This window comes from Myotis nattereri, assembly GCF_964212035.1.
Source record: "Myotis nattereri genome assembly, chromosome: 5".
Taxonomy (NCBI): Eukaryota; Metazoa; Chordata; class Mammalia; order Chiroptera; family Vespertilionidae; genus Myotis; species Myotis nattereri.
Window position 1 is genome coordinate 13,782,431 of NC_138080.1, and position 25,238 is coordinate 13,807,668.

Genomic DNA, 25,238 nt, shown 5'->3' on the forward strand with positions numbered 1-25,238 from the left:
AATTCAAGGATATGGACAACAGTGTGGTGATTGCATCATGAGGGGGAGGGGAAAGGGGAAGTGGAAGAGGGCCTAGAGGGGATAAATGGTAATGGGAAAAATAAAATCAAAAGATAAAATAATAAAAACAAAAAAGTTTAATACATCATTGCTATAAAAACCATGTCTTATGTCCATTGGTTATGCTTATATGCATACATATAAGTCCTTCAGTTGATCTCTTATCACCCTCCCTCCTGCCCCCCCAATAAGACACTGGCGGGTAGGGGAGGCCAGGGGATTGTCAAGGGCGGGGAAAATAAAAAAGGACTCATATGTAATAACCTTTGTAATACTTTAAGCAATAATAATAATAAAAAATACCTTAATTTTCCGCTTTTCTTAACCTAAATAATATGAATATATTGAATTCCATGTATCAGCATAACCTAACAAGTTCATTTCATAACCATGAGAATGAGGTTTCTTTTCAACTTCAAGAAGTTAGACCTTTAGTTAAATCATCATTTCAAATCTATATTGGAGCCTGTACAGTGGGGCCTTGACTTACAAGAGTCCAGACTAACGAGTTTTTGGAGATACGAGCGGTCTCTCGGCCAATTTTTTTGCTTTGAGGTGCGAGCTAAAATTCGGGTTACGAGCCAGCTTCAGATACCCCACTGCTAGTTGGCATAGCGAACGTCACAGTGAATGCCACATCAGCCTAGCATTCAATTCATTGTAATGGTGAAAATTGATTTGACATACGAGTAATTTGAGTTCCGAGCTCCGTCACGGAATGAATTAAACTCGTAAGTCAAGGCCCCATTGTAATGCCCATTCCTTTGGGTCCCAATTTTATTGTGGAATAAACCTTATGAGTTAGGTCCCACAGAACAAGACTTTTTTAAACCTGGGTTCTTTGGATTCTCTCCATTCATGGAGGGGCTTAAGGTTTATAAAACTGGTTGAAGTGAAAATGGAAACAATGTTTGCCATCCTTCAAATATGTTCTCTTCTAGTGAGAAAATATCCTATAAAATAAAGATATGTTTTATGGTTGAGGACAGAGTGTTTAACGAGGTGGCTACTGCCAGACTCTCTAGCTAGATCCAGCTAGATCTGGCCCAGAACAGATATTGCTCCCGTAAATCCCTTCAGACTGTCTGACCCCTCCCCTATGGGCAATATGGGGCATAAAAAAGGCCAGTAAGAGTAATATGATGGAAATGGTCAAGGACTTGTAGACCATGCTACTTTAAACTGTTTGTGGTATGACCTCCCATTCTAAACTGAAAATATTTAATGACAAGTTCAGCAATGTGCAACAATTTTGTATTTATGTTTACTTTGGAGATGGGGAAAGGATAAAGACAATTACAAGATAAAAGAAATAAGAGAAAACAGAAATGACTATGAGATATACTCATTCAACTCTACATTGCTCCTATATTTTAGAAAATGTCACAGGGAAAATTTTTAATCTCCATAGACATAAATTTAAATTTAGGAGGAATTCTGCTTCTGCCTAAGATGTAAATAGTTGTAAAGAATGCTGCTTCTATCCGGACCAACAAAAAAAGAATCTACAAAATTTTATTTTTTATTGAAACCATGAGAGCTGAAGTAACTAGGCAAAACAGCCTGAAATCTAAAATAAATTGTACAAGAGCATCCCCCAGTGGCAGAAAGAGAAGAGAGATGCTTTGTGCCAAATATTTTTAAGGAATTGCTAAAAGACAAGTGTGGGATAGAGTGAGCATATAGGACCCTCAGGGAGACACAGACACAAGGAAATAAGCCCATGCACAGACTCTTCCCCAGACACACAGCGGAGGGCGGAGTGGGAGGCTGGAGGTATCCTCCCTTGGTGGCACAGGCCTGAAGGGTGGGAGCCACTGCTGCCTTGGGGACATTTTAAAGCTACCAAGCCCCTCTCCTGAGAAACAAAAGCCTTAAGCTGCTGTGTGAACTTCGGGGACCTTTTTCTTTTCCACCCTCTGAACTCAAGGGAAGACCTATTATGGCTGAAAGGAGGGAAAAGAATAACACCCACCCCTAGAGAAAAGGGAGGAAACTATCTAGAGGCCAGACCATTCAAAGGCTCCTACCAAAGGAGGGAGGACATGAACTTTGAGGAATATCTAGCCAATGACCATGGGCAGGACTTTCCTAAGACCAAGGATCGATCAGGATAACAGAAAACACTTTGGTCCCATAACTAGGCTAGCAATTACTGAGTAAAACACAAGAACAGATGACTGCAGAGGAAGAGATCTGTGTGAAAGAAAACCTCCGTTGAGCACTGGCCCTTGACAAAGGCCTGAGGTGGAAGTTGAGATTGAAGCAGAAATGAACAATCCAGGACTCACTCTAAGCACAAGATAACACTACAGAGATCTGAAGCTCATGGTGCACTATAAGTAACAATAGCAATCGCAACCCCCCAAGCCAGTGTAATTGCTGACAAGATTGATTCAATCCCATTTGTTAATGGCCTGGTCAAAGAAGAAGGGATAAGTATTATTTCCTCTGTCCCTACTATCTTATACATAATGTCCAGTATCCAATAAAATATTAAAGAACACACAAAAAAGCAAGGAAAAACAACCCACTGTTTGAGAGATGAGTCAACAAAACTAGATTCAGAGATAATCCAAATGTTGACGTTATCTGACAGGAACTGTAAAATAATAATTACTAATATGTTATAGCTCTAGTGGAAAGTATGGATGTGGTAGGCAGAATTTTAACATAAAGTTGTATAAAAAATTTCCAAGTATTTGGAAACTAAGTGACACAGATATAAAGCCATTGAATCAAAGAGGAAATCATAAGGGATATTAGAAATATTTTGAATTGAATGGAAATTAAAACATCAAAATTTGTGAGAACCAGCTAAATAACATATACTTACTGTTTGACCCAGCATTCTTATTTCTTAGTCATTTACAAAAAGAAAATAAACATTTATGTTTGCACATACATCTATATGCAAATGTTGAAAGAAATCTAATTCATTATAGCAAAAACTACAAATTGATCAAATGTCCTTGAACTGGTGAATGAATCACCTCTGACCTAGATGGGGCTACCCATTATAGCATCTTCCTTTGGGCCTTCTTTATCCTAGTAATGGAGCTCAGTGACTTAGAAGGAGTCAGAATAAGAAAACTATGTATAATTTACAGTATTGTTTTGTAAAAGAGGTTATAGTTAATTATAGATTTTGCTGAAATATTTTCCCTAATTTCTGTGTCCAAATATAGGAAATAAATTATAGCTTGCAAACTTTTTTGCTGTGCACGGTCATGGAGCGGTAATTTACAATAGTGGATTTTATTTATGAATGATGGGTATTAAAATCTTTGTATATTACCTTGTATATTTTTGTGACTAGTGACCAATATTTGAAATTTATTTAAATGTTTATTTATTAAATTCTATTTACTTAGAAAGCAAAAAACTCAGACCTCTGGTTCATTTGTTGCTGTGAATTTAATTGATTCTTACTAATTAGTCTACTGGGTGAATTTTTGTATTTTGGGCTGCCTCAGAACCACCACAGAAATTCAGCAGTATCTATCCTAAAAGTTTCTTTCCATTTGTATTTTTAGCTTGATTTAAACTATAAAATCTTACCATGTTGACAAAATTGACCATTCCCCAAATTCGGTTCCTCAGTTTATTGTGAGGATAATTATTCCTGCGATACTGCAAATATAAGCATAAATATCTGTTAATAATAGGAGTTGAATACAAATTCAATAAATTATTTCACACATTATCAGGTCTTTCAAAGAAAAAAATATTATTTGTATTCCTTCCAGTCAGCTAAAAATCTTGGCCACTTAAGCAAAAATATATTTTGTATATGACACAGCTACAGCACTTTCAAAAGACATGCCTCAACTTAGCAATTACTTTACATGTTTTTATAACTTTGTCCCCTTTCACATTGTATTATATTACATTACATGACTTATCAAATCAACTAGTAAGTGTTCTTTAGATTTCATATTTGTCGTGCTGATGAAACAAAACTTTTAAAGCTCCACAGCAACCACTATATTGCAAGAAAACAGCAACTTTATCAGCCTTTCTGAGTCCATGGTGGCCACAAACTAAGGGACATATAATCACGGGTCACCCAGAAGCCAGAGATGTGAGGAAAGGGACACAGAACTGTTGCTTGCCCTTCTTTCCAGAAAAAGACGAGGAAGGAAATGCCAACTTCCCTACTCTGGCCTATTCTTTAGTTTTTTCTCCTAAGGCAGTTTATTATTATTTTTCTTTTTATTAAGTTCACTTGGGTGATACTGGTTAACAAAATTATATAGGTTTCAGGTGGACAATTCCACATCATCTGTACACTGTATTGTGTGTTCACCACCCCAAGTTATGCCTCTTTCCATCACCGCCTATTCTGACTTTGGTTCGCTTCTTTCAAATGGATTCTCTATTTGTGCCATCAGGACCTTGTTCTCAGTATTATCAATGTAGACCTGACAAAATATATTTAACTAGTGGCCTGGTGCACAAAATTTGTGCACAGGGCAGGGGTGTGTCCCTAAGCCAAGCCTGCACCCTCTCCAATCTGGGACCCCTTGGGGGTCCCCGAACAGGGATCGGGCCTAAACCGGCAGTCGGACATCCCTCTCTCAATCTGGGACCACTGGCTCCTAACTACTCACGAGCCTGCTTGCCTGATCACCCCTAACCACTCTGCTTGCTTTCCTGATTGCCACCAACTGCCCCCCCCCCCACTGACCTGATCGCCCCCAACTGCCCCCCCCCCACCAGCCTGATCACCCCCAACTGCCCTCCCCTCCTGGCCTACTCTCCCCTAACTGCCTCTGCCTTGGCCCCACCACCATGGCTTTGTCTGGAAGGACATCTGGAAGGTCTCCTGGTCTAATTAGCATATTACCCTTTTATTAGTATAGATAATAATATAAGGTATCTTGTGGGGACAAATGCAAATGGTCAAGTTTCTTACCTAATGAAAATAAAAATAAATATCCTTTTCTGAATCCTGAAAGTATCCTCTAGTTACTATTTCATTGCTGTCCTGTTATCATAAAGATCTACATATCTCAATGATATAACATTAGAATCTCTTCAATTATTATCTACCACCTACTCCTCAACTCACCACTCACTAGCTGACTATCACTATTTCATTGAAACTATTCTTGATAAATGTCCTCTCAATGATCAACCCATTGAACACTTTTTTCTCATCTTCCTGGTCACCTTGTTCACATTTAATATTGACTATTTTCTCTTTCAAGACATTTCTTATCATCCTGGTTTTCATTATGCTATACATTTCTAGGATTTTACTGTGCAGAGGTTTTTCTTTTCAACCATCCCCTTAAATTCTAAATAACAAATGTTTTCACTCCAGAATTCCCATTGATGAATGGGTAGGACTGGCCTAGTATACATAGTTAATAGAGATTTTGAGGTTGTCTTAGGAACTACAGGAATAGAGTACTTATCAATCATTGATTTCTACCCATGGGGTAAGAAAGAGGGATGGACATAGGGTCTTTGCACTTTTATTTCCAAGCCTTTATTAAATGTTTAGTGTTCCCTGGGATCAGACATTTGTGCTGTGCTCTGTCTTTCAACTTGCTAAGTCTGGGTGCACACATCTGTACCCTCACTCTACCTCGCTGCTTAAAACTCATCACATTGCTTTCAAGATGTATCAAACCCTCAACATGTTTTCCAAAGCTGCCTTTGTTTTTCCTCTTCTATCTTACCAAAGTACCCTAACTCTTAGTCTTTATTAATACATTATTATTAAGATTAAAGCTTATCTTAACTTTCTTTTAAAAATTTAGTTAACTTGTTCTTACCAACATGCCAATAAGCCTATCTGTCCATTAGTGCCTAGAACCGTGATGGCGAACCTTTTGAGCTCGGCATGTCAGCATTTTGAAAAACCCTAACTTAACTCTGGTGCCGTGTCACATATAGAAATTTTTTGATATTTGCAACCATAGTAAAAGAAAGATTTATATTTTTGATATTTATTTTATATAGTTAAATGCCATTTAACAAAGAAAAATCAACCAAAAAAATGAGTTCGCGTGTCATAGGTTCGCCATCCCTTGCCTAGAACTTACTAATTCATTTAAAAAAATTTTTTTTTTTTTGCTTTTCCCATGCCTTATATTTCCCCTGCCCTTTGCCACAGGCAGACAGGACATTTTCTTTCTCTTTGCATTTTTAATGCGCAGAACCTTTCTATTTCCCTCTACAGGTCTGGGCCAGCTCTTTATGGCTCTGGGCATCATGCACTAGTCTACATATTGTGGGTCACAAAGCCTTTGAGTTTTATTTACTACTCTGAGGCTTTCTTTCTCATTTTTAGCACTTGGCGATTCCTTGTTTTTGTGGTTATTGCTGTTATTTTGGTTCGTGTGGTTTTATTTGAGTTTAGATGTAGTTTTATTTTTTACATGTTGTTCAGCATTTTCATGTTTGTAATGGGGAGGGCAGGTCTTTGTTGGCTCAGTCTGCTGTGCTACTAAAGGATACAATCATCTCATATAAATCTGTTTGGGGAAGCTAAAGAGAGATTGAGCCCAGGATGAAATCCGGAATAAAACTTTTTTCTTTGTTAGAATCACAAATCTAGTTTTATAAGGATGAACGAAGAGCCAATGTTCATCTGAAAACTCACCACGTTACCATCAGCAACAACAAACAGTTCAACATAGTTTTCTATATGGGTGACCTGGAAGTTTATAAAAAATGGAATGAAGTATAGTTAATATTTCTTATTTTAACATTTTGAGATAACATTTGTAAGGTAAGAAATGTTAATTTTTATTGATACAAGAGGTGTTATAGAAGTATATTTAATTATTCTAGAAAGTTATCTAAATAAAATCCATTGTATTATTAAAACATGTGGCCCTGTATAACAGATTGTAATAAACCTGAAATAGCATTCCATACTTGATTATCTTTTCTTTCTTTGTTAAGTCTTTCATATAAAATGTATTATAAATGAAAAAAAATTATATCTAGTTTTTTAGATTAGGTGTTTTATTTACAAAGTAAATGCTTACTAAGAAAACTCCTTTTTACTGTGGTACGTCTACACGATGGAATACTATGCTGCTGTAAAAAAGAAGGAACTCTTACCATTTGCAACAGCATGGATGGAACTGGAGAGCATTATGCTAAGTGAAATAAGCCAGTCAATGAAGGAAAAATACCACATGATCTCACTCATTCATGGATAATAGAGACCATTATAAACTTTTGAACAATAATAGATACAGAGGCAGAGCTGCCTCAAATAGATTGTCAAACTGCAGCGGGAAGGCCGGGGAGGGTTGGGGGACAGGAGGGAGGGATGTAAGAGATCAACCGAAGGACTTGTATGCATGCATATAAGCATAACCAATGGACATAAGACACTGGGGGGTAGGGGAGGCCAGGGGATTTCAAGGGCGGGGGGGGGGGGGGAGGACACATATGTAATACCCTTTGTAATACTTAAAGCAAAAAAAAAAAAGAAAACTCTTTTTTAAAAAAAGCATCCATATATAAAGCTCAGAAATAACATAGAGCTAATTATTAGCCTACAGTCAGGCTAATAGAACTGATTATTTTTCATTTACTCCTGCTCCTCTGTCCAAATCATCTGTATTTCAGTAGTCTAAATCCAAGAGAACATGTATAAAAGTTTCTAATTATAGATCTTCTATAAAATACCAATACTAAGAAATTCTATGTTTTCAGTTTTTGATGGCATACATTGAGGTTCATGCATATTCTCTGAGTATAAATCAGGGACATATTGTTCAAACATTGACTGAGTCATTCTTATGTGGACTAAGTAATCTTTTATTGATTGATTTATTCAATTGGACTATGAATATGTGAAGAAGATGAACATTCTTGGAGCTTAAAGGCTAACCTCTAGGGGGATTTAAGGAGATATGAGTTGGCTGTAGAGAAAATGAACTCATTATTACTCTTAATTGTCCTTAACAGTTAATGTTTGACCTAATTAAAGGGAGAGAATCTTGCTTATCAATTCCCCGAAAATGTCAACAAAGACAAGGGCAGTCAATATCTAGGATAGGTTTCAACACAATGTAAATTTCATTCTTTCCAGCCACCTGTAGCTCTAATGCTCAAAACCTATACACACCTTGCTGATATTCCCCTTCCTTGAAACCAATAGGACAAACTGAGATTTACTGTATGGAACAATCACTTTCCATATAGATAACAAATACAAATGTTTGACATTTCAGATTTCAAACAATAAAGACTCAGATAGTATGCATACTTCCTTCATTGAGCTCAGATTTTCTCTCTTGAGATCATAAAGGAATCGAGAAAAATATAACTTAAAAATAAAGCACTCACTTCCATGTTGGAGCCTTCCATGGATTTAGAATTATTGTTTGGAGTAGTTGTCCTTTTAAAATTAAGCTCTGTACAAGAATAATTGGTAGCATACTGCATTTTTGGGTTATAGTTGAATACTAAATGTTCTCCCTCATCTGAATATTTCACTGGTTCAATGAGGTACCTTTGGTTATATACCCTGAAGAATCCCCTGTGGAAATTGAGAATACAATGTATAGGTAAGAATTTTTATTATTACATTACCATACAAAACTACTCTATTCTATTTTTATTGATGTTGCCTTTTAAAGATTTTATTATATATTTTATAATTCCTCCCTAAATTGGTTTTATTTTCAAATTTAATTTTTATGTACTTTCCCCTGCTTCCATTTATTTTATTACTTTTCATATCACCGTTTATCCCCCATATGCGCTCTTCTAAATCCACCCACCACCCTGACAGTCACCACACTGCTGTCCATGTTCTTTCTCTTTCTTTCTCAATCCCTCCACTTCCCCCAGCACCCCTAGATCCATCTGCCTGCTCTCTGTCTATGAGTCTGTCTCTATGTTGCTTGTTAATTCAGTTGGTTTATTAAATTCTACATATTAGGGAAATCATATGGTACTTGTCTTTCTCTGACTGGCTTATGTTATTTAGCATAATGTTCTCTAGGTCCATTCATTATGTTGCCAAAGGGCAAAATTTTCTTCCTTTTTATGGCCAAGTAGTCTTCCATTGTGTACATGTAAAACTCTTTTATCCACTCATCTACTGATGGATACTTGGACTGCTTCCAGATCGTGGCTATCTCTATATCTCTATATATAAAAGGCTAAGTGACTGCCTGTCCGTCCATCCAACCATCCAACCAACTGGTACATATGACATGCACTGGCAATTTAAAAACAAACGTTGACTCGCCCATGTGCCGTATGTATAAAGCTCTAGCTCAGCGGTTCTCAACCTGTGGGTCGTGACCCCTTTGTGGGTCGAACGACCCTTTCACAGGGGTTGCCTAAGACCATTGGAAAACACATATATAATTACATATTATTTTTGTGATTAATCACTATGCTTTAATTATGTTCAATTTGTAACAATGAAATTGGGGGTCACCACAACATGAGGAACTGTATTAAAGGGTCATAGCATTAGGAAGGTGAGAACCACTGCTCTAGCTGGTGCCAATCACAAGCATGTGTTTTGATCTGTCAGCGATATTAAAATATTTCTTCTATTTAATTTCCTTTCAATGTGCATGAATCCATGCACTGGACCACTAGTAAATAATGCTGCAATGAACATAGGGGTGCATATATTCTTTTGAATAAGTGTTTTGTGTTTCTTTGGATGTGTTCCCAGAAGTGGAAATGCTGGGTCATAATTCAATTGAATTTTTAATTTTTGAAGTTACTCTATACTGCTTTTTTAAAAATATATTTTATTGATTTTTTTAGAGAGGAATAGAGAGTTAGAAACATCGATGAGAAAGAAACAGCAATCAGCTGCCTCCTGCACACCCCCCACTGGGGATGTGCCCGCAAGCAAGGTACATGCCCTTGACCGGAATCGAATCTGGGACCCTTCAGTCAGCAGGCCGACGCTCTATCCACTGAGCCAAACTGGCCAGGGCGCTATACTGCTTTTCACAGTGGTTGCACCAATCTGCATTCCCAACAGTGCACAAGGATTCTCTTTTCTCCACATCCTTGCCAACATGTGTTGTTTGTTGATTTATTGATCAAAGCCATTCTGCCAGATGTGAAGCGATATCTCATTGTGGCTTTAATTTGCATCTCTCTGATGATTAGTGATGTTGAGCATTTCTCATATGTCGATTAGCCATCTGTATAACCTCTTTGGAGAAGTGTCTATTTAGATCCTTAGCCCATTTTGTAGTTGGATTGCTTTGTTGGTGTTAGTTTATACGTTTTTATAAATGTTGGATATTAGCTTCTTATCAGATGTACTAGTGAGTAGGTTCTCCCACAGAGTGGGTTCCTTTTTCATTTTGTTGATGGTTTTCTTTGTTGTGCAACATCTTTTTAGTTTGATGTAGTTCCATTTATCTATTTTTTCTGAGGTTGCCTTTTAAGAAAGGGGAACTATAAAGGCAAAACCTCATGAGATTGCGGCCATGTGTTATGAGTGATAAAAATATGAGATAATATGTGGTCTTTGATTGAATTAATACCTTTTGTAAGAGTCAGCTCATCTGGATTTTTCAGAAGCTTGACAGTCCAATCTCTACTTTCAAGTATTAGGTCGAGTAACAATTCCCACCGGGGGCTGTAGATCCCTGGTAAGTCTCAGATTTCTTGCAAAAATGCTGTGAATTTTTATGTCCATCATGCATTAGTTGTAGATTATATATTTAAGTACAAATGCTATTATGTGATGATTTTGTTATTAAAGGGGTTCTCATATTTGAAAATACTGAGAATTACTAAAGTAAATGTCTCACCAAGGGAGACAGAAGTTTCTTGTTCTTCTACCCTTTGCTTCTCCACGTCTTTCTCCTTTGTACTTGAGCTACAGATCTACAGAGAACCTCTATAGGCTTTGCTTCTGACATTTTGCTTTCTAGGGACTGAAAACACTGTGAAGTGTTGATGTGTGTGGGGAATTCACAGGACTAGAAGTCAGAAGACCTGGTTTGGACTTAATTCTACCACTGGCAAATAAAATGTTCAGGAGCAAGTCTCTGATTTCAGTATCCTGATATAAAACATGAAATTTCCAATAGTATTTGAACACTGAATCTCTTGATCATATGCTAGAATACTTGTCTTGCTTAGGGCTGGCATTAGACATATTTTTTTAAATAAAAAAATGAACATCAACAATGGGCTGAAGTGGATACTCATGCTGAAAATATACAGTAGCTTTTTCTATTTACCAGTGTTGTTAAAAAGAAACATGAGAAGTCAATTTTTTAAAAAATCCATAGAAAAAGTCATAAACAAAATAGAAAGATACTGTACATTACCTGAGACCGTTACATGTGCTGATACTGGCAGCAGAATCATATTCATGTATAATGGATCCTTGGTAAAAACAGTGATCCTAAAATAGATGAAGAGGCTGTTGATATAAGTACATATAGAGGGTGGGGCAAAAGTAGGTTTATAGCTGAAAGTATGAGAAACATAGAGTTTATTCTTATATTGCTATTCATTAATTACTGTATTATTTTCCATAAGAACAACTGTAAGCCTACTTTTGCCTCACCCTGTATTGATATATATTTCTAAATAAAATTGCTACATATAATACGTTCACAATATATCAGTATTTCATCCTCACAAATTACATTTATATTCATTCATACATTCATTTAATGCATTATTTCACTTGGAAAATTTTGAAACTACTTTAGAATCTTTTTATTTTAATTGCATGATTATTTTCTGTAATATTGCTACTTTAAGCCATCCTAAAATTTCTAACCACACTATCCCTCCTGTGTTACTATTATTTTTTCTCAGTTGAGATGACTATGAAATCATCCTAAGTTTTTATGGTCATTGAAATTAGGTCTCACTCTTCAATCAGGTTCCCTATGCCTTCCTCTCCTATCTCTCTGCTTCAAACAAGTTGGTATCTTTATCACTCCCTACTTAATGCTCTGCCCATGGTGAGTCCAACAGGTAATAATCTTCCATCATTTCTATCTGTGTGACTCCCAACCTACATGTGACACTTTCCATGTTCCTCCAGGGACCTCAGACATTTGCAGGCCAACAACCACTCCCTGCATGAAAGAATGTTCTCTGTTTTCTTCCTGTTCTATTTCACATAGATTACATAATGACTTAGATTTCATAGTTGGCAGCCACCTTAAATAGAGAAAATTGGTTTTAAAAGGACGTCTTTGGTAAGAGAATAATGTTCTCCTTGGTTAGAAGTCTGCAGAGGGCATGTTCTGGAAAGGTGAATAAAGTTATAAAAATAGAACCTGTTTCCACTGAAATGTTAGTGATAAATACACAAAGATTTATTCGGACAGTAAAGGTGAACTCTCAGTGTTGGGTGCATAAGATGGATGGGGAAAGGGGATGTGACTCACCTAAGGGTCAATTAGATGAGGGATTTAAATCATTTCATTTATTTAGGTTTTATCTATTTAACTTGATTACAGACTCATCAGGCTGCCCTATACTCCTTTGGTGTCCGGTTTCATCCTTCCTCCAGAATTTTTGGGTTCATAGAAGTCAGTTTGGTAAAGAAAAATACATTAGTAATCATTTATTTGCTTGTTAATCTTTGTAAGTTCAAAGGGTTTTGCACTCTAGGATCATTCAGTGACAACAGTCAATGCAGGATTCGTTCTTGATGTAACACTTTCTGAAGCTCCTTGTAAAGCTAGGATTGATTTGCAAAATCACTGGAGGAAATAAGAGTCTCAGAGAAGAGACATAGGAAGGTTTGATAAAATACCTTAACCTGAGGATGGCTGGTGATTTCCTCTCCGTTCATTGTGTAGTACGTTTCACTATAATTTGAGGCTAGGAACTCCCTGGAAAAGAGGACAGAGAAGTGCTGAGATCTGCTCACTTTTGACAGTGAGTAGATAAAACCAATTATGTGAGCGAGAAGCCTCCAGACTGCTTCTGAATCTCAGAAACTCCTCTTACAGTAAAAGTGAGAAGCAAAACTAATCCCACTCTTGTGGAACAACTTTCTACCTGGATTTCATGGGTTGGTAAAGACAGTAAAAGAAAAAGAAAAATATTCTAGCAGCTGTAGCAAAGTGGCACCTTGAGAAGAACGTGAAGAAAATATTATCTTGGTAAAAATTGCTTGCCTTAGGAGTCAAAATTAATGCAAAAAATCTCATTAGAGACTATAAAGTCACAGGAGAGGAGAATACGTCAGCAATATTTGCTAAAACTCTGTCAACACATAATTTTATATCCACAAAAAATGACCTTTTAGAATGAAGAGAAAATAAAGACCTTTTCAGGAAAAACAAAACTTTCTAGTTTATTTTTATAGGCGTTTAGGTAACACAGCTATGTGCATTTGTCAAAACTCAATGAATGTATACTCAGGTTTGTGCATTTCATTATAAAAAATTTTAACATCAAAAGAAAAACCGACCAACCCTAATGATATGTTTGTTTTTTAGAGGGATTTTATTGAAGTTTTTATGCAATATAATTTAAAATGCATAAAAACAATGATGGGTGAATGGATGGGTAAATATATAAAGGAATTATGATATGAACAAGCATGATAAAATGTTAATGAATATTTGTGTATATGTCTATCTTGATGGGATTATGGATATCTGTATATATTAATGGGTATATAAATGTTCACTATAAAATTCTTTCAGTTTTGCTCCATGTGCAAACAGAACTTGCTTTGATATCTATTTTAAATAAAGTTCCCTTAAGAACCATGGTTCTCAAATTTCCTTTGTTCCACTGATTCACAAAGTATTTGTGGAAGTATTCTTATTGTATGTGGAGCTCAAAGAACTCCAGTACCCCCAGTAGGGAGTGAATCAGAAACTGGAGAACAGGTCTATAATTGTTAGGCTGTTGAAATGATGTGGGCTTCCATTTGAAGGGTAGGAATTCAGCTTATGCACAGATGAAAATGACTTCAATTCACTTCACTGGAAGTTTTTACAAAAAACGGTAATACTATAGACCAATAAATCTATGTTATTAAAATCATAATAGAACTTACCTTGATCTTAAAAGGTGAAGTATGAAGGTTTTTTTACTTAGACTTATTTCATATAACAATTCGTTGTCGTAAGTTTCCTGAAAAACAATATCCATAATGTGAACTAGATATGTGCTCCTTCAGTGTGGGCTGAGGGTGGGCAATGGGCTGGGTAGTCTACCCAGAGTTGAGCTCTCCTTTCAGGCAAAATGGTAAATATGGATAAAACTGAATTTATAAGGAAGCTAATATATGCAGGCTTTTGCTTTCCAGTTATTTTAAATAAATGTTTGATGCTTATTTCTTGTTTAAAAGAAGGTAAAATGAAAAAATTCATATTGCCCCTGTATCCAGAGATATATGTTATTATATGTCCTTGCAGTGTCACTCCCCAATAAATCTTCTGCTTATGTATTTTTACCAGTTTTGTGTACACTGTCTTGTAGCTTATGTTATGGCCATGACCACTTTTCTATTCTAATAAGTATTATTTTATAGTATGTATTTTACTGCTGAAAAGCATAATGTGAACTTATTTAATTTACACTTAGATCAGAAATTTGATTTGGCCTATTCACTATAGGTAGACAGAATTTCACTGTCAACAACATGGGAAAAATGTAAAGTTTTCGGTAAATACTTCCAGATAAACCTGAGGAATGGAAGTACAAATTTAGAATTTCACCAGAAATTTATAGTGGTTCTTGTTTCCTTGCCTTAAATATTATAATCAAGCCGAGGCCGGTTTGGCTCAGTGGATAGAGCGTCGGCCTGCGGACTGAAAGGTCCCAGGTTCGATTCCGGTCAAGGGCATGTGCCTGGGTTGCGGGCACATCCCCAGTGGGGGATGTGCAGGAGGCGGCTGGTCGATGTTTCTCTCTCATCGATGTTTCTGACTCTCTATCTCTCTCCCTTCCTCTCTGTAGAAGATCAATAAAATATATTTTTTTAAAAAAAACACACACACAAAAAAATATTATAATCAATAAGATTGTTCAAATAATGAAATAACTTATTGTCATAAATTGTTGTCTTTAATGACAATTAGAATTGATATTTCCTTTTGTTTAGTTATTTGTATATTTGTATATGAATTTCTAATTTATGCCCTCTTACCATTTTTTTTCTGGAATCTTATTTATTTATGAATGGTAAGAATTCTTTATAATTTAGGGATTCACAGTTATTGGACATATATCTTACACATTTCTTCAATTTATTGTTCATACATTTCTTCAATTGATGTTATTTCAGTCACAGCGATCATATGGAAAATACAATGATGCACACCTTAGCGGTCACTGCTCTCATGAAAACCATAGTGTGGCAAAAAAAAAAAAAGAAAATCAAGCAAATGTAATTGAGTATTATAAGCATCTTAAGAGGAGAAACACAGTGACTGTGTGGGAGGGTATTGAAAGGAGTCAGGGACAAGGAAGAACACATGCAGAGAAGTCCAATGTTGCTGGAAAGCCAAGTTGAGTAGAAACGGAAATGAAAAGTAGGAAGGAGCCAAATCATGTACAGCTTAGTGAGCCATTTAAAAGAATGTAGACCTTATCTTAAGAGCAAAGAGAAGCAAACATTGTTGGCAGAATAATGCAGTAGGTGTGATATTTTAGATGTCTTAATTATTGAGGGTAATGAGTCAGCAGAAATCAACATTGAAAGGCTGTTGCTGTAATACTGGTGGTTTGGGCAGGGAAGTGGCAGCAATAATAAGGAACAGTAGATAATTTTGAAAGGTATTTACATGATAGAATCTACAAGGCTAGGTGATTGTTTGATGGGGGAGGCTGAAGAGAGGAGTCAAGAACTACCTCCGGTTTCTGGTTTGTGCCTCTACTAAGAGGAGGGTCTTCTGAAGAGAGGCAACTTTGAGGAGGGAGGGGGTTTGTGTTTGTTAAAGATGAGGTGTGCAAGTGTAACATGAAATTAGGGTTTTATTATAAAGACACAGTATTCGTAGTTGGCAGGCAAGAAACAGATTCTCAATTAAGTGAGAGTTGAATCCCATTTTACAACAAGATGACCTTTATGTGTAGATATGTAGGTGTGTGTCTATGCCTGTGTGCATAACAGGATGGTATGTCAGGACTTTTTGAAATGTGAATGAATATAAATTTTTATATTAGCTAATATTGAGGAACAATTTTTACATGTCAGATGTGATAAAGTTATTTTTAACCTTGTCATTAATAGTTTTAATGAACAGGATATTTAACTTTATTTTTTATCTTAGAATTTTATTTAAGTTTTAAATTTAGTTTTGTTTTAGATTTAGAGAAAGGTTGGATAGACAATATAGAGAATTCTCATGTAATTCCACAACTCACATTTTCCTTAATGTTATTATGGTGTATTTGTCACTACTGATGAATCAAAATTGATATTATAATTAACATTTACACTTAGCCAGATTTCCTTCATTTTTGCCTACTGTTCTTTTATGGCCGTAAGATTTCATCCAGGACACCACATTACATTTTATTGTCATGTCTCCTTAGGCTCCTCTAGACAATAACAGTTTCTCAGACTTTCTCTATTTTGGATGACTTTGACAGTTTTGAAGAGTACTGGTTAGGTATTTTGTAGGCTGCCTCTCAATTTAGGTTTTTATGAGTTTTTTCAATGCTTAGACTGTGTTTATGGAGATTTGGGAGAAAAACAAACAAAGTGCCATTTCCATCACATCATAGCCAGAGTACATACCATCAACATGACATCTCTGGTGATGTTAACACTGGTCACCTGGCTGCTTTCTTCCCTGTAAAGTGCTATTTTCCCCTTCCCTAGTCCACTCTTTGAAAGGAAGTCACTAGGCATAGCCCAGGCTTAAAGGGTAAGGAGTTATGCCCCACCTCCTGGAGAGGGGAATATCTACATCAGTATTTTTATTTTTCTGTAGGGGATGTCTATTCTCACATTTATTGACTTATTTATATCAATATGGTGTCATAGACATGTGCTTTATGTTACAGTCCAAAACTATGTCATTTATTGTTGTGATCAATTTATTGTTTCTTCCTTGGCCATCGGGAATGATTTCAGTTGCCTCCTATGTTCTTTTAACTTCTCTCCTCATTGTGGGTAGAGGTTGTCTGTTTGAGAACTTCCTTACTTCCTGGTACAAGGTGCCCCAAACTCATCTTGTGTATTTCCTGCCTCAGTTCACGCTCATCTTGTCTATTCATTGTGGGACTTTTAATGTCAGTATTGATTAAGTCTTAATAGATGCCAGAAGAGCCCACCGGCTTTTACACAATGGGTGGTAGAAAGCTGGTTTTGCCCTCTTAGCTGGGTGCCAACAATCCACCAGTTAAGAGAAGGTGAGAAAAGACCTAGAGTTCAAGACAAATCTATTTGTAAGGAGATTATCAGAAGAAAATGTTTAGAGTAGACATTGTTTCCAAAACAGTTGCTTTTTCATCATCTCAAGCCATCACTACAGAGGCCTCAATAGTGCCATTGGGAACATTACAATGTGCCTTAATTATGACTGAGAGACCTAATAAGTGAAGCCTGGGGGGCTGGCTCTTCTAACGGCGGAGGGAAGAGAAGGTGCTGCTGCCCTGCGAAAGGTTTGCCCTCTCAGGAAGTGTTAGGTCACAGTGACAGTCAGCCTTCCCTGTGGGCCAAAGTAAAAACCCAAGCCTCAAAATGCAGTTGCCTGGGAATAAAAATCCAAGGGCCAATACTGAATGTCTTTTACAATAGTGGGGATTGAAAATAACCTCATTTTAAAGTTTGCGCCCATGATGTGTCTTATACATTTTCTACATAAGTAAACATTAATTACTTTTAAAAATAAAGTTGTAACGTTTTAATTTTAACACCCGAATAAACCCACTTCTACCCAATGGGACAAGTAGGCCTTTCTGATGCTGTGAAAGTTGTCCATCTCTGCTGCCAAACCTGTCAGGCGAGTAAGCCTGCATATCAGATCCCTGTTCACGGGGAGCCAGCCCAGAACAAGTGAGTTGCCTTACATCGGTCTGAAAAGCGGGTGGTGGAGCTCCTCACATAAACTGAGAAATGTTCATGGAAACCCCTAACATCTGAGCTTGACTCCTTCTTGCTTCCTAATCTGTCAAGGGCCTCTTTCCTCTTATCCTCCACTTCCCACCCACCCAGGCACAGGCCATAAACTGATGGGGAGTCCTGAGAAGAGTTGAGACTTCTCTCTTCTCTTGTTTGCTTCTAATTGGAAACAGAGGTTGCTTTCCACATGCCTGTAAAAGCAATGCATTTTATGGATTACTTTAAAATCTATACCTGTAGGTCATAATCATGAGTGTGCCAAACATCTCGCTTCTGTATCACAGGAAGCCTTTTAGGATAAACCAGTTCTTGACCCTCTACTCCACGGACTGCCTTTTCTAAAAGAAGCATAAAGGGAAAATACATGCGGCGTTAACATGCACCCACGGTGATTGGATAACAGAATTACTCTCACAGAGTTCACTTGCTCCCAATTAGCAGCCATGTACAACATCACTATAAAGTAGCACCCCTACTTTACAAGGAAGGACATTGAGACAGATGTTTCCAAAGTAGAAAAATGTAAGTAAAATTGGAAAGGAGGCAAAGAAATCAGGGTGCTTCGGCTTCGTCTATCTTTTAACCTTCTTCTACGTTGACACTTTTGTCATCTTATTCTTCTCATACCTGTCTCTCGATTCTGCCACCTGTCAAAGCCTGCCCTAGCATGGACTGTTTCCATGCAAATCATTGTTTCTATCTCCCAGGGACAGTTGCATTTGAAGTCTTAACTCAAGAAGCAAAATAGAAGGCTTCCCTGATTAAAGGATTGTAGATACTCTTCAATAGGTGTTACACAGAATCTACACATTTCCTGTCACATTGGTAGTCGCCACACCGAAGAGCCATGTGGAGGAAAGAGCGCGGGACGTTGGAATCTGCTCTTTTATTTGAATCAAAGTTTTACCAGCTTATGAGCAGCACACCTAATCTCTCTGATTTCCTTATCTGCAAGTGGAGAACATAATATAAACATTTAAGCATGCTAATATACAAAGTGGCTCATGGCTAGCACAGTGTCTGCCGCATTACAAATATTCAGTTCACTCCTGCCTCCTTGCCCCTGGGTATTTAAGAGCGACATGGCATTTCATAGAATCATAGAATCTCAAGATTAGCTCTAATCTAGTCCAAATCCTATGCTGTGTTCCCAGCAAAATCATCAAAAGATATTAATGTTTTTATAGCTTGCATTTAAATGTTGTGATTAAAAAGACATCACCTCATTGCACAATAAGAAAACCCTGATGAAAGGATTAAGACGTACCTTTAAACTGAGAAGTGAATAAAATCATGAAAATTAAGCTCCCGGAAAGCATTCTGAATGATTCTGGTTGAAGAGGGATGCATGTGCTTGAGAAAAAAAATGTGCACAGTTCCTTGTCCTTGCTCCCACAGCAAGGATGAAGGGTCTAACAGGTAGTTAGACAGTTTTGATCCAGTTCAAGGAAGTGTTCCTTGACCCACGTTACACAATTTGTAAGGTGCTTGGGGCTAAAACCTGGAGGGTGGACAGCATGTACTAATTAAAGGCCACCACTGTGCTGGTGGTGCAGGTGGGCTGGGCAGAGATCCCGACTTTACGCCCACTGTAAATGATTCCTAGTGTACCAAAAATTAAAAAAAAATCATGTATGCCTCAGGAAAAAATGATTGAAGAATGTTATATAAACTTTGGTCAAAGCAGGTCTTTCTATTCAAAATGCCACATGCAGAAACTTTAAAGGAAAATTTGATATAACAAAATAGATAGAAATATTGGGAACTTTCTAGCTAAATAATGGCTTTTAGTATGCTGTGTGAAACACAAGTTAGTAATCTTTATTTTGCTTCCACCCTGATAAAAGAACCCAGGGAGTCATTGGGGGCAACAGGGGGAAATAAAGGAAAATAACTTTATATATTTTTTAAAATATGTTTTTATTGATTTTTAGAGAGAGAGGGAGAGGGGGAGAGAGAGAAATATCAGTTGGTTGTTACTGCATGCCCTTTACTGGGGATCAAGCCCACAGCTTGGGCATATGTCCTGACTGGGAGTTGAACCAGCAACCTTTTGGTGCATGAGACAACACTCACCCAACTGAGCCACATTTGCCAGGACTATCTTTTTTCTTCTTCCATTTTTATTGAGATGTAACTGATATACAACTCTGTTTAGGATGTACAACATAATGATTTAACTTACAGATATTGTGAAATGATTACTACAATAAGTTTAGTTAACATCCATCATCTCATATAGATAAAAAACAACAACAAACTTTTGTGTTAAGAACCCTTAGGATCTATTCTCTTAACAAGTTTCCTATATATTACAGAGGAGTGCTCACTATAGTCACCATGCTATCCTTATCTGTAAGTGGAGTTTACCCTCCTAGTACTTACTTATCACTGTACCTTTTGACCACCTTCATCTACACTTACTTATGAAAACTCATTTATGCTATAAATTTTGAATTAATTTAAATTAAAAGACAAACAAAAACTCTATAAATGCATGCACAATCTAGCTATATAAAAGGCTAATATGCAAAATGTCCCCTCGGGAGTTCAACCAGGAGACCAGGAGTTTGATTGCTTGCTAAGACATGAGCTGACCACCAGGGGGCGGCGTGAAATGAAGGAAGGCCCCAGCTGACAGCTGGAAGGCCCCTATTGGCCTTGATCGCTGGCCAGGCCTAGGGACCCTACCTGGGAGTGAATTTCAAACACCAGGCCTCTAATATATAATAAAAGTCGAGGGTGAATGTCCCTATAATATAGAACTTCTTCAAATCAATGCAAAAAAGAACACATTAATAGGTAAATGTGTAAGGGACCTGTGTAAACCTACCTATATGTCTGTGTTCTCTTATTATATTAGAGGAGATATCCCTTTGCCAATACATCCTTTATCTGTGTGTGTGATTCTATCCTCAACCCTGTTTCACATTATTGATTATCCCTATAGTAGTCCCCCAAAACATAACCAGTCTATGACAATTGAAAACTTTCTTTTGATAAGCTTAAATAAACTCAAGTGTTCCCCTTTCAAAATATCCTACCGTCAATTCTATATTCTACAAGCACCTACCATTGTTTTTTTAATTCTTTTTTCAACTAAACTTCTCACAGAGTTTATATAATTTTTAGTAATTTTCTTATCTACAGTTCATCCTAACACATTCAACTCAGGCATTTGCCTTTATGATTCTACCGATATAGCTGCCTATCTCCAAGGAATTCACAATTGCTACCTCCAATGGATATTTTGATTCCTCATCTTACTTGCCCTCTCAGCAATATTTGGCACTATTGACCAAACCACTTCCTTTGAAATATTATATTTAACTTCCTAGACAAAAAACAAAACAACAAAAATGAAGCCTGAAAGAGATTTCTATATCAAAGGGGCTCTGTGAGTCCAAATGTCAGACAAAAGCAGATCTTTTTAAAAATTTAAAATTTTACTTTTTTTGGAATTTATTTGAGTGACATTGGTTAATAAGTCATATAGGTTTCAGGTGTACAATTCTGTAACACATCAGCAGTATATTGTATTTTGTGTTCATCACCACAGATCTTAAAGATTACACGAGTACGGGGGTGTTTTGTTTCCTTCTCATTTCTCTGCTGCAAATCAATGAAGCAACCTCTCATAAGATGCTAATCTACTCCCATCTTTGTTTCCATGATGGGTTTGAGGTTGTAGATTCTCAAATTCATTACTTATTGCTACCTGGATCAGTTCTTTACATAATAGTCAATCGGGGGTGTTTTTCTTGGAGGCCTCTCAGCAGAGCTTGCCTGCTGAACCCTTTTGATCTACCTCACAATCCAGATACCCCTAGGGCTTGCTCTCCTGAGCTCTCTCCTCTCCTTTTTTCTCTCAATCTGCTCCCTCTCTGCTGGGAGCTGGTCCATCCTTGCTGCTTGACACAGTCGTTGCAGGGAAGAAACATCTGCACAGCATATGTTTCAAGGGACCTGGTGTATATGGCATACTGTTCTTAATGTTTGCTCACCTTCTTGGCGCTATGTGTTTTAACCAAGGTCACCTCTCCAAGAAAGGTTGTTTCCCCAGGTAGGGATTTTTCCCTGAAGTTAGGGAGGGAATAAAACCCCTTAACTAAGTGCCAGGCGGGTAGTTAATCACTTTAACTATGAACAATCATGCTTAAGCTACATAATCTTTACTCCCTGGAATGGAGATAAGAAACACCCTAATCTTTGGAATAGAGATTGATAGGATTGGAATCAACTGGTATAAATAGAGATGTAACAAGACAACAGGACACAGAACCTAGACTCACAACCTAGAGACAGAACCTAGAGACAGAACCTAGAGACAGAACCTAGTGAGAGAATATGGCAAAAGATCCTGGACTGAACCTGACTACAGAAATTGGCAAGAGAACCTGACTAGAACCTGGTGACTGAACCTGGCTGGAGAACCTAGCAAGAGAACATGGACACAGAACCTGGCTGGAGATTCTAACCAGAACTTGGCTGGAGATCTTGGCTAGAGATCCTGGCTAGGCTGCTGATCAACTGAACGCTGTCTCCATGTCATTCCTTCTTTGCCGACTCCGTCTACACCTTTGGGAACCCCTGGACCTGCTGGGGTTGGACCCCAGTACCTCTCTTTGTCTAGCACAGCGGTTCTCAACCTGTGGGTCGCGACCCTTTTGGGGTTCAAATGGCCCTTTCACAGGGGTCGCCTAAGACCATCAGAAAACACACATATAATTACACTAGAGGCCTGGTGCACGACATTCGTGCACTGGTGGAGGGGTCTTTCAGCTCAGCCTGTGCCTTCTTGCAGTCTGGGACCCCTTGGGACCCCTTTTGGCTGAGCAGCACTCCCCCTGTGGGAGAGCACTGACCACCAGGGGGCAGCTCCAGCATTGAGCATCTTCCCTCTGGTGGTCAGTGCGCATCATAGCAACCAGTTGTTCTGCCATTCAGTCTATTTGCATATTAGGGTTTTATTATATAGGATATTGTTTTTGTGATTAATCACTATGCTTTAATTATGTTCAATTTATAACAATGAAAATACATTCTGCATATCAGATATTTACATTACGATTCATAACAGTAGCAAAATTACAGTTATGAAGTAGCAACAAAAATAATTTTATGGTTGGGGGTCACCACAACATGAGGAACTGTATTAAAGGGTCGCGGCATTAGGAAGGTTGAGAACCACTTGTCTAGCGCAACTTGGCAAGCAACCCCACAATGGTGGTGAAAGCATAGAAAGGATGACAGATGACAGAGATTATCTAAATCAGAAATAAGAAGCAGCCCACTCTGCAGACCCAAAATGCTTATTCTTGTACCACCTTTGTAAAGAGAAACATGAAGAAAAGGGGAGATAAATTCAAGCACATAAAGAGGATAAACAATAATATCTTATTCAAACTATAATAGTAATGGCAAAAGCTTCACATAGAAACAAAAAATTAGCATTTTTCTGTCTCATTTTAAAAGAAATGTCATTATAAAGTACTCCAAAGCCATATTAATCAACGGGAACTTGTAATTCTCTTTGTAGAAGCCAATTTCAACTCATGAATAATTGTGCTGTAAGTGCTTTGAAAAGAACATTCAATTCAGAGTCAGGAGCTCTCTGTTCTCCTGTGATTAATTCTGCCTCCTCTGGCAAATTACTTATTTTCTGGGTCTCCGAGTCTTATTTATAAGTTGGGACTGTAAACTATTTGATCCTCAAGGGTCAATAAACTATTTTAACACCGGGATGCTATGTTTCCTTGCTTTTACTGATTTCTCCCCCTTTTCTAAGACCTTCCTCATTGATTAGGAGCTTTTATCCCCATCATACTTTTCATTTCTAACCACAGATTTGTCCATTAACATGCATAGTAAATGTCATGCAATAAATACAAGTGTCATAAAAGTTCAATTCACTCTGCCACCCAAATGGACAAAGTTATTTCTGGGTAATGGCAGACCCAGAGTAAATAGAGTATAAAGAAATTTCACCTCTTAATTCTGATAATGCTATGATTTAGCTAATGACAGTGAACAAATTACTTAATATTCCTAGAGTTTTCATTTCATCATGGAAAACTAGAAATAATAGTACTTTGTACATAGGATCCCTGTGCAGGTTAAGTGTGATAATGAAAAATTCATTATATATATATATATATATATATATATATATATATATATCAATTTTGTTGAATGATTGACATTATTTTCCACCTTCAATTTAACTGCTTCATAAGATCTTTATGAAATACACTAAATTTTATAAAGTCAAATGGTTTAAAGAAGATAGACTTAAAGTCAAATGATGTCAAAATATAAAATAAAATTCAACATAATTAGATTTTCTCTTGTTGGATAAATAGGGCCAAGATGATAGCATTTTTAATTCTACTCATAAAATTATGTCACCCCTTCTCCGCACTCCTCAAACAAACTGTAATTTTCTTCATCTTTAACCAAATTATAGTAACTCTCTTGACCTTGCATGCCCTTTCAGCAAGCACAGTATTTCTGTGGTTCCTTTATAACAAGCTCCTCTCAACGAGTTATCTATAGTCACTGTCCCTAGTACTTCATTCTCTCTTTAATCCACTCCAGTCAGGGACAAGAGACAATCTCTTTTCTCCCACCTCTTTCCTGAAGTTACTCATCATGGTCACCAACCATCTCCAGATTTTTAATTCAATGGTCAGTTCTTAGTCCTGATTTTATTTCTCGGCCATATTGACTTGTTATTTGACCCTGTCTTTTTGGATACATGTTTCTTACTTGACTTCCAGCCCTACTGTTTCTCCCTCATTAGCTGCTCCTTCTTACTTGAAGTTCTTCACTCATGTCTCCTCATACCACAGGCCTGTAAACAGCAGAGGGTCCCAGGTCTCATTCTTCGAACTTATTCTCTTTTCAGTCTTATACGTATTCCCTTGGAGATCTTACCAAATCACATGATTCAAAAATGACTGTTATGCTGTTGATTGCCAATTCATAGGTTTCAGAAATATTTTTTTCCCCCTTCAGTTGTCTATTTGGCATTGTCATTTTGATGTCTGGTGGGCATCACAAATTAAAAATATACTAAAACAAAACTCCTGATCTTCATCCTTAAAACTGTTCCTCCAAATGTCTTGCTCATCTCAGGAAATGACAA

The 25,238-nt window shown here is 37.2% G+C and overlaps 1 protein-coding gene across 1 annotated transcript in view; it reads right to left on the minus strand.

Moving 5' to 3' along the window:
• The window catches only part of ADAM7 (ADAM metallopeptidase domain 7), a gene marked incomplete at both ends in the record, with an annotated part of 59,661 nt that extends 34,736 nt beyond the window's left edge, over nucleotides 1–24,925 (minus strand). Inside the window, 9 exons of the mRNA XM_081091308.1 lie at nucleotides 3,622–3,693; nucleotides 6,677–6,730; nucleotides 8,383–8,575; nucleotides 11,361–11,437; nucleotides 12,812–12,890; nucleotides 14,072–14,148; nucleotides 18,326–18,429; nucleotides 21,359–21,425; nucleotides 24,908–24,925. Coding sequence (XP_080947434.1) covers nucleotides 3,622–3,693; nucleotides 6,677–6,730; nucleotides 8,383–8,575; nucleotides 11,361–11,437; nucleotides 12,812–12,890; nucleotides 14,072–14,148; nucleotides 18,326–18,429; nucleotides 21,359–21,425; nucleotides 24,908–24,925 — 741 coding nt within the window. The remainder of the gene's footprint in view (nucleotides 1–3,621; nucleotides 3,694–6,676; nucleotides 6,731–8,382; nucleotides 8,576–11,360; nucleotides 11,438–12,811; nucleotides 12,891–14,071; nucleotides 14,149–18,325; nucleotides 18,430–21,358; nucleotides 21,426–24,907) is intronic.
• Between the last annotated feature and the right edge of the window lie 313 nt (nucleotides 24,926–25,238).